At 34.7% G+C, this 11,341-nt stretch overlaps 1 protein-coding gene across 1 annotated transcript; it reads right to left on the reverse strand.

Moving 5' to 3' along the window:
• Positions 1-2,505: 2,505 nt before the first annotated feature.
• Positions 2,506-10,386, reverse strand: LOC132726090 (uncharacterized). Its single transcript, XM_060711358.1, has 6 exons — positions 10,159-10,386; positions 8,707-8,820; positions 5,948-6,017; positions 4,954-5,086; positions 3,432-3,540; positions 2,506-2,625 (listed from the first exon to the last, which is right to left on the reverse strand). The coding sequence occupies exons 1-6, from the start codon at positions 10,369-10,371 to the stop codon at positions 2,506-2,508; spliced, it is 759 nt and encodes a 252-aa protein (XP_060567341.1). The 5' UTR covers positions 10,372-10,386.
• Positions 10,387-11,341: the final 955 nt, after the last annotated feature.

Consider the following 11,341-nt stretch of genomic DNA (forward strand, 5'->3'; position numbering starts at 1 on the left):
GAGACAATATGCATTAGTGCATTAATTGGGTTGCCACCCCGAAGGTCAAGGTCATGCACGCTCAAAGGTCAAATGTTAAAAAGTGTACATTTAGTGTCCACTCCATAACTTTTCAACCTCTGAAAAAAAATTCAAATAACTTGGCACAAGGGATAACCATAATGAGACAATGTGCAGAGCGTAATTATTGGGTTGCTACACCTAAGGTCTAGGTATAATGTTAAAAACTAAACGGGACTGACTGACAACCAAATGGACAGACTGCGAAGGCAAAAACAATATGTCTCCCAAAAATTTATGTAAAATGAAGGCTGATTGCGAAAACCAGTGCATTGTATTTTGATTCATTACATTGTCTGCATTCCTCTGTATTTTACACCATTCCAAAATTTTGTAAGAGTAATTTCTCTTGTTATTTTTATTCTGGGCGGTCTACACAAATTTCTGTTTTCGGCAGTCAACTCCGCAAATTAAAAATCAATAAAAACGAAGTACAAAGTAATATTTAATTTTGAAAATTTTTATTCAACATGAAAATTGACTTTATACAAATATACATAAAACTAACCAAAATGTCATGTATATGTTAATACAGTTTAATAGAGTTTAGAGTAAATAACTATCTATAACCTTGTTCTGCTTTGAAACTACCACTACTGTCCATTAGTAATTTCAGGAATTATTTTATCAAGACTCTTATACAAAATTTCCAATCTGTTAAAAAATGAGCCGTGTCACGACAAAACCAACATAATGGGTTTGTGACCAGCATGGATCCAGACCAGCCTGCGCATCTGCGCAGTCTGATCAGGATCCATGCTGTTCCCTTACAAACCCTATAGCAAGTAAAGAAACTGATAGCGAACAGCATGGATCCTGATCAGACTGCGCGGATGCGCAGGCTGGTCTGGATCCATGCTGGTTGCAAACGCATTATGTTGGTTTTGTCGTGACACGGCTCAAATATGTTGAAGCATCTTAATTCAATTTTTCGTGGTTTTTATTATTTATTCACATTATAAAAGGGTATAAATCTATATCTTATGAAATATTCTTATAAAATTTATCAACAGTAAAATAATATTGGTCCCATTATTATATGGTTGATTCCCGAAAAAGTTGTAACATAGAATGTCTCTGTTATTTAACACACATTGTATTAAACAAAATAAAAATAGAATTCTGAATAAAATGTTCCGGAACATAAAATATTATTTGCTATTTTAAGTAGGGTTTTATCCATCTTATTCTAATGGTTTTGTGCATGCATCATTCGCTTTTAACCCTTTCCCTCATGAGCATATTGTGAAAAATGGCCGTTTTCATTGAAAAGCCTCCTGTTACAAGTTCAAACTGCTATGATTTTGAAACTATAAAAAAAAAAATCTATACTAATCAAACTTGGCACAAATGTTGACTGGACCATTGCCTTTGTATCCACATGCTCAGTCTTAAATTTCCTGTTACCATGGCAATGAGGGGACGTCTCAAAATTGCCAAAAATCACTATTTTGCTATGATTTTTTCCATCAAAATTTATTTTAAAGTGCTGCAACTTCTCAAGGAATTGAGATAGAGTCAAAGGCTTTTCAGTGTTGGTTACACTTTACCTTATGATCGACCTGGGGTCATTTTTAGCCTCTCAAGTCCAAAACTTTCTTGGCGATGAGGGGGACTATTGCCCACCCCCCTTCAAACCCCCCCCCCCCAGCAGAAGGGGGCACATTCCCCTTCTGGCAACCCCCTGATGTACTTTTGGATGGGGGCGGCACTGAAAAAGTGCTCACTTTTTTAAGCAACATTTCTCAAAAGAAAACATGTGTTTGGGGCCCAAATAGGACATTTTTCACTATTTGAGGCCTAAAGGAGGGGGGGGGGGGGGGGGAGGGTCAAAAGTGCGTTGTTTCATGTATATATGAGGTAAAGGCAATTATCTACCATGTTTATTTCATACAAGCATTTTGGAAGTATTCGCTTTTAAAATGCAAATAATAATTTTTGCAGCTTTATACACTTTAAGTCATATTGTGACTTTCAAGCTTTCTAGGTGGAAAAAGACCAAAGGTGTCCTTCTGGGTATTATTTCAGGCACAAGTGGGTACATGAGTAGAACCATTGGCTTTCCAAAAGATAGCTGGATAGCTTCTTCACATGAAAGAATCCAAAATCCCTGGCGAGATTTAAGCTCAGTGTATTAAGGTCAAATTGTTTTAGGTCTGTAACATAAACCAATGGCCAATAGAAGCCTCTTTGAAGCTTAGTTCTAATCCATATCAACAAAGTACACAATTTTTATACAAACTATACCTCTTTATTAACAATAATAACTCTCTATCATCAAAGTGAAGCCTGCATACTCTGTCATTATCCAAATATAACTGTTAACACACATCCCTCATTATGATGAAAAGAAATTTCATTGTAAGGCTCACTGTTCTGATACTTGAATTGATGACAATTTTAAGTTCATAAATAGTTCAATTAAAGTTTTGATTCACTAAGTATCTATATGTGTCCTGTCTGAAGATTATGTAACTGTCCCATACTTTGTTGTATTTGGCAATAAGACTGAAAGCTGGTCTGCATGGCACTGAGGGTACTACATAACTCTGATATCATAGCATCCTGAAATTGATATGTTAAAAGCAAATAAATATACAATCAGTAGTAATTTATTTTTACTACTTAGATTGCTAATTCACACTACCTGTTGTGGCAGGGCTCTTATAAGAATTAATTTTTAGACTGAATTTTTGAAATTACATGTACATTCATCAAAAGTAGCTGTAGCTGAGAAGTCATTACAAAACTGACAAAAAGTCATTTCCTGACCGGATTTAAAAAAAAAAGAAAAGGTTTAAAGGGTATTAAGTTTATCTAAAGAAATATTTCCACATGATATAAAAATGTTTATGTTGTTTCCATAATTCTCTGGTTGATTCTAGTAAAAGTTGCAACATAGAATGTTTCTCTATAGCATATATCTCTGACTTGTCCAGGTCTATTATCAGATTAGTGGTTACAATATGGAATTTCACCACAACATGTTTGTTAACTAAAGAGTATACTTAAATCTTTTGTTATTCAAATGAAAGGTCAGAGTAGGGATCTATTAATTGATTATTCAACACACATGAATTCTGTATGTAAACAGCATAAAATATTCTTCTGCTATTTTAGGTAGTGTTTCAACTGTTATGCAATTAGATTATTTTAAACATGCACCATTTGCTCATAAAGACCTATAAAGACACATAAATATACCAACATATTTCTTTCATACAGGCATTTTACAACTCTATTTTTTCAAAATTCAAACTAAACTAATGGTAACTTGAAGGCAGCAGAGATAAAGCTTTACACATTTTTAAATCAGATTTTCAATAAATGTCCTTTTAAAAAAATTAGACAAGTCTATGCTGTATACATACCAGTCTTCCATCTTTCAGTGAAAGTGATTTTGCCCAGACAATATTCTCCAAGTTGGTAGTGAGGTCTGCTAGTAGAGGAGTTATCTGCGGAAAAACTTCACAAGCAAATCTATAAATAGAAAAAAAACATTTCATTAAATAGATCTCTTTCTGTATTTGAATAATAAATGTGAACTAACTTTTTCTGATTTAATCCCTTTGCCACAAGAACTGTCATTGTATAACCACAGTTTATTTGACAAGGACATTTCTCTAAGAACTACAGGAAATACATACAAGATAGATGTTATTTTATAACTTTATACACATATAAAATATATAAAACTTTTATATTATATTAGGTACAAAAAAAATTTTCTAACCTCAAACCAAAAATTATAATAAAAATTCTAAAGCAAATCAATGATTTAAAATATAAAAATAATTATTTATTTTAAAATCCCATCAATGAGAATAACTGTACTAGATGGCACAGCTAGACAAGTACAGGTGTTGTAGGCAGCAAAATGGTTTTAAAAATCAATCAAAAATATCTCATTTCAAGTCTAATCTAGAAGGGCTTTTATCTCAAAAACATGTTTCCCAAAACTGTGTATGCGGAAAATGCTGGCGATACGTACAACTAGGGATGGTAATGATCACTCATGAGAAATATTATTTTTAGCTTTGGTGTCAGATAGGACAAGATTTTTCTATTTATAGCTCTGGTGACCATTTTGTTCAGTGAAGCGAAACGTGCCTGTGATGTGCACAACTAGGGATGGTACTGATCACTCCTGTAAAGGTTGATTGAAATCCCACCAGTAATGTGACCTGAGTAAGCTGGACAAGCTTAATGCGGACAGATGGACAGCCGGCCGAATTGGAACAAGGGGCTATTTCTATAGTTATTTTCTTTTATTTAATAGAGCGCCAATGGCCTCTTATTCTATTGTTATGGAATGAACTATATTGTTCCATTTTGTTCTGTTTACAGTTAGATGGCCCTCTTGCCCTATTCCAAAGTGCTGAACAGACGGACAGACATACTTATGAAATGGTACTTATGTGACTTTTCCTTTGATCTTTTTGCCATATTTAGTCACACATGGCTTAAAAAAGCCACACATGTAAAAACAGAATGAATAAGATCAAAAAGAATTAACCCATTGTTCTCCATGTCACTCACGTACCTCTGGGTTTGTATGGATGGACAGACGGCAAAGGCAAAAACAATGTCTCCCAAAAATTTTGGGGGGCATAATTACTTTCTCTTTAAAGCATGCTTTTCAGTGGACTGTGAAATTATATAGAGGATACCAATTTTGAAATTTAGTTCTGTAAAATTTCTTTTAAAGAAGCAAAATTTATATACAACGGAATTTATTCCTGTTGAGAATTCCATTCATTTATGAAATATTATTTTCATCCACATTCAAATATAGTCTGGCTACAGTGTAAATTATCAAATATAATTTCACTTTCAACTCCATAGCATGTAATAAATGTTGATAATTTCACAGAGAAATTATAATCACATTACTTATGATATTGTGCCTCCAGCTTCAGGTAATCTCCCTGGAATGGCTGCTGAAGACGCTGTATCAGCTGATCTTTACTCTCTATCACAGATTCTATATGACTATTTAAACTCTTTATTTTTCCTATTCTTTTCTCTGAAAAAAAAATATACTGAAAATGTATGGTTTTATACTGACCATATTGACACTCACATTGGTACACAAAGCTAAAATCTGGTAAAAATATGTAAAAGCTTTTTCTTTTTGTGAATATGAAACAGCGGCCGAAATGTACTTAACTCATTGATCAAATAATCTGCATATGACATTTTATTTTGATTTCTGTGCCAGAGATTTTGATTTCTTACACAAGCCCTCTAAAATGTGACAAAATGTCACTTTAAAGATATTGTCACAAAAACCCAACCAGTCACGCTGGTCTCCACAGCTTTTAGTGATCACAGTGACATATTACAGTGCATACATACACCGTATCTGGGGGAAGTGATGACCAAAAATATGAGAGGAAGAAACGGCCGAAATGTAAAAATAAGAAGTGCAGGAACTGGTATCAAAATAACATAAGAAATATCATTAAAGGTACATGACATTTAAATTGAATTAATATCAAAACTTAAGGCATTAAATTGTGTAAATAAATAATTAGACTATGTTTCGTTCTATGCATTTTTTTTTACAACACTTACAGGGACAAGCCTCAATATCACAACATCTCTGTTTAAAGGGAACAGTTATAAAGTAAGCCTAAAAGTACCAACTTGAAGGAAACAGTTACAAAATTAACTGTAAAGTACCCACTTGAAGGAAAAGGTAATAAAGAATGCCTAAAAATACCAACTAGATATTTAGATAATTTTGTTTGTTATTTTACTTCATTCTTGAATGTTGTCTTTATAGCAACTGCTATAAAGGAAATAAAAGCTGCATAACATTTATTGAGAAAACCAATACATATTACTTAGTATATATAAATAAATATTAAATAACTTAACATACCAAGAATGTCCAGATGAGTTATATCTCTAGTTTCTTTATCTTGCATTCTACACTGAATTTCCAAATTTATCTGGGAAAAAAAATACACGCTTAATTTATTACATTATCAGTTTTAACAATAACCATAGCCATCTGTCAGCAAAAGACCAATGCAGACCAAGATCAACCAGTGCAGACCAAGATCAGTCAGTACAGACCAAGATAAGCCAGTTGAAACCAAGATCAACCAGCGTAGACCAAGATCAGTCAGTCAAGACCAAGATTAACCAGTGCAAACCAAGATCAACCACTGTAGACCAAGAATGAAGATCAATCAGTGCAGACCAAGATTCATCAGTACAGACCAAAATCAATCAGTGCAGACCAAGATCAGTGATCAGTCAGTGCAGACCAAGATCAGTCAGTACAGACCAAGATAAGCCACTGTAGACCAAGATCAACCAGCGCAGACCAAGATCAGTCAGTACAGACCAAGATAAGCCAGTGCAAACCAAGATCAACCAGTGTAGACCAAGATCAGTCAGTCAAGACCAAGATTAACCAGTGCAAACCAAGATCAACCACTGTAGACCAAGAATGAAGATCAATCCGTGCAGACCAAGATTCATCAGAATAGACCAAAATCAATCAGTGCAGACCAAGATCAGTGATCAGTCAGTGCAGACCAAGATCAGTCAGTGCATACCAAGATCAGACACTGTAGACCAAGATCAGTCAGTGCAGACCAAACAGTGCAAACAAAGATCAGTCAGTGCATACCAAGATCAGACAGTACCAACAAAGATCAGCCTGTGCAAACCAAGATCTGTCAGAGCAGACCAAGATCAGCCAGTACAGACCAAGATCAACCAGTGCAAACCAAGATCAGCCACTGTAGACAAAGATCAGCCTGTGCAAACCAAGATCTGTCAGTACAGACCAAGATCTGTCAGTGCAGACCAAGATCAGTCAGTGCAGACCAAGATTCATCAGTACAGACCAAGATCAGCCAGTGCAAACCAAGATCAGCCACTGTAAACCAAGATCAATCAGTACAGACCAAGATCAATCAGTGCAGAACAAGATCAGTCAGTACAGACCAAAATCAATCAGTACAGACCAAGATCAATCAGTGCAGAACAAGATCAGTCAGTACAGACCAAAATCAATCAGTACAGACCAAAATCAATCAGTACAGACCAAGATTCATCAGTACAGACCAAAATCAATCAGTACAGACAAAGATCAGACACTGTAGACCAAGATCAGTCAGTTCAGACCAAGATCAACCAGTGCAAACAAAGATCAGTCAGTGCATACCAAGATCAGACAGTACCAACAAAGATTAGCCTGTGCAAACCAAGATCTGTCAGAGCAGACCAAGATCAGCCAGTACAGACCAAGATCAGCCACTGTAAACCAAGATCAATCAGTACAAACCAAGATCAATCAGTGCAGAACAAGATCAGTCAGTACAGACCAAAATCAATCAGTACAGACCAAAATCAATCAGTACAGACCAAGATTCATCAGTGCAGACCAAATTCATCAGTACAGACCAAAATCAATCAGTACCGACCAAAATCAATCAGTACAGACCAAGATCAATCAGTGCAGACATAGATCAGTCAGTGCAGGCCAAGATCAATCAGTGCAGGCCAAGATCAGCCAGTACAGACCAAGATCAATCAGTGCAAACCAAGATCAACCACTGTAGACCAAGATCAATCAGTGCAGACCAAGATCAGTCAGTGCAGACCAAGATTCATCAGTACAGACCAAAATCAATCAGTACAGACCAAGTTCAATTAGTGAAGACCAAGATCAATCAGAGCAGACCAAGATCAATCAGTGCAGACCAAGATCAGTCAGTACAGAGTGCAGACCAAGATTTATCTATGCAGACCAAGATCAGTCAGTGCAGGCCAAGATCAGTCAGTGCAGACCAAGATCAATCAGTAAAGACCAAGATCAATCAGTACAGACCAAGATCAATCAGTGCAGACCAAGATCAATCAGTACAGACCAAGATCAGTCAGTACAGACCAAGATCAACCAGTGCAAACAAATATCAGTCAGTGCATACCACAATCAGTCAGTACCAACCAAGATCAGCCTATGCAAACCAAGATCAGCCACTGTAAACCAAGATCAATCAGTACAGACCAAGATCAATCAGTGCAGACCAAGAACAGTCACAGCATACCAAAATCAGCCAGTGCAGACCAAGATCAGCCAGCACATCTGTATAAACTGATCTTGGTGTACAATATTCTCTATTCAGTCAGTTCATGTTCTTATTTTGAATTTTTTTCTCAAAATGATGAATGGTTTTGTCCTCACTAAAAAAATGAACATGAAGTCTATTTATGATTTATAGCATGGTAAGGATTAAAACACTAAAAAGTCTAGTAGTAACTGAAAAACAGAATATCTTGAATGCTTTGAAGTTAACAGTTTTAGACCAAAATGTCTTATTTGCAATGAGAGTAAAAAAAGCACTGCATGCAGTTTTATCCCCCATCTGTTAGAGCAATAAAAAAGATAATTTTAAGGCATCCCTATTTCTAATGTGCATTCTAATTTCGTTCAGATGCTTTGTAATTTAAATCACTCAGGCCTATAGGCCTTCATGATTATATTTCTATGCTTTGAACTCCACACCCTGCATTATTCTACAACAATGCACTTAGAATTGATATCCATTTCCTAAGCAATGGACAACAAAGAAATTATACAAATCAGGTGGCCACCCAAAAAGTTTGAAACCCAAATCTAACCTTGTTAAGCTCTGATTTTGCCTTGCTCATCTTTTTTAACACTTGTATAAGTTTGATTGAAGGGAGCTGACCATGAGCTTCTTCATCTAACCTTTCATCTTCATACTCGCTCCTCTGTCAAAGAAAATAACAAGACATTTAATTCAATATTTCCGTGTATTGTTTAAGGTCCATAATGTCTTAAAGAAATGTTTTTTTTATTTCTCCAAAACTTTTTGGTGCATTTTTAAGTATCCAAAAAGTTACTGAATGGCCAATTATCAGAACCATCTTTTTCATCTGTTGCTTTTTGGCAATAAGTATAATTATAATGAATTACATGTAGTATTTTGTGTGTAAGTCAAACTACTACTTGTATTTACTATTTGCTATGGGTCTTTTTAAGACACATCAAGATTTATTATCGCCGTTTTACAACATTTACAAAACCTTTCGACAGATTCAAACGAGGCTCCCCAGCTTTGCCGTATACAAATACGCCCTGCTTTGAATTATGGAAACCAACAGATTACTGAATGGCTCCGCCTTGACTGACTGGTTCTCATCTTCAAAGCACAGCGCATTTGCATACGGCAAAGTTGGGGAGCCATGTTTGAATCTGTCGAAAGATTTGGTAAATGGAGTAAAACGGCGATAATCTTGATGTTTATTTTGCCTGTTGCGTTGTTTATATTGACATTGAAGTTTAAAATTGACCATCATCATGAAGAATTATATCTTCTGTGTCGATGGACCTGGCAGTAAACTTCAGTTAGTTGAAGGTGGCCAGTATATTGGAAGAAGAAGAAGAAGGATTATGTGAAAATATTGCAAATGGAATAAAATATGTGGTGATTTTGACGGTAGGTGTGCAGATTTATATTGACATTGAAGTTTAAAATTGACCATCATCATGAAGAATTATATCTTCTGTGTCGATGGACCTGGCAGTAAACTTCAGTTAGTTGAAGCCCAGCAAACACCTGACGTCGTTTTGAAATTCATCAAGTTTCCATTATTTTTTTTTAATTTATTTAATTGAAATACTAATATTGTTCCTTTTTATGGTCTAGTAAAACAACATTTTTTAAAAAAAAATACAATGGATGTAAAAAAAATGAATAACAAAATTCGAATAATTAATATATTGACCTGAAATTAGAGCCACCTATCGGGTTTATAAATCAGAACAAAGGGAAGTAACACAATCAAGACTACTATGTTGGATTACACTCAAATCCGACGTTGTATCAACGTTATTCCAACACGTTGATACGACGTCGCAAATACAACGTTGTTTCAACGTTGTATTTAGGATTTTGACGTCGTGACATAAATCCAACTTAGATCCAACGTTGAAACAACGTCAGGTGTTTGCTGGGAAGTGTCTGTGGAATTTTTTGGACTTCAAGCAAGTCAGTTCTTGAATTTGTCAAGAAAATAATGTCAAAAGAAGTAAAATTTTAATCTAACATTTGCAATATGGCCAGTCTTTTCACCGAGAAGAAGAGCTTTCTTTAAGGCCGTTAGAGATTTATCTTGATTAGCCCATGGATTTCCAGAATCGGGTAAATGATCCATCTCCAGTAATTTGTTTTCAAAGTTGATGCCCTTATATATTCTCCTTTGAGAAGAGTATTCATTGGTACCCAGCTCCGATTTCAAGTCATTTCGGACCCAAGACATTTCGACCTTCACATTTTTACGGTCCATAAGGGTATCGAGCACAATAAGCGGTTACACCTTTAATAATAAACTTAATATGTAAACAAAACAGTCGAGGGCATTATTAAATGATATATGCACGGCATAAAAAGCCATGCTAACACGTCATATGAGTCATGTAACCAAAGACGTCAAAAAAATACTTTTACGCTCTACTTAAAAAGTAAGACTAAATTCTCTATAGAATTTAGCGTGCTTGAAAAGAATAGATATTCACTTTTTTTGTACATTGTAATATAATAATGCATAAGCTAAATTTCTACTCAATCCTGGATGCAATGAATCAATACATTGTAATTTTGTTTGTAAAAAATATTGTTTTTAAAAACCAATAATGCAAAACATTTTGTAATTTTTCACCAGGCCTATCGGCCTTCGTGATTATATCCATGCGTATTCAAACTCAAACCGTGCATTATTCTGTACAACAACGGAATCAAAATTGATATCTAATTATTTCATCATTAGGCCTAGATCTATATGAAATTCGATAGATTTTAAATGACATTTCATTGTGGGCCGTGTAAATGTTTTAATGTTGCAATAGATGAGCACATTTTAGTCTCTTATATATATATATATTTAGAAAGGTTTAAATTATTGTTTCAATGTAAATTAGATCTATTTGCAGAGCGAGATTTTGAAGATCCTGTATGCTGTAATCACGGATTTATATTACAATATAATATAAATCCGTGCTGTAATTTAGGTTGTTACCACGCTTAATTAAGTGAAATTTTATATATGTATATAATCATGCTTCTAAAGCAATTTTCAAACATCAAAGAATATATAAAATTCACATTACAAATATTTGTTCACATTATATGTAATCATTGAAATATATGCATTCACTTCTTATTGAAAAATTTAACTAAGCTTTTATAGAAAATAAATTTTAATTACCTCCCTTTATTAACATAAAAATGTA

The sequence above is a fragment of the Ruditapes philippinarum genome, unplaced genomic scaffold (assembly GCF_026571515.1).
Source record: "Ruditapes philippinarum isolate M1 unplaced genomic scaffold, ASM2657151v2 ctg5151_1_1_1_1, whole genome shotgun sequence".
Taxonomy (NCBI): domain Eukaryota; kingdom Metazoa; phylum Mollusca; class Bivalvia; order Venerida; family Veneridae; genus Ruditapes; species Ruditapes philippinarum.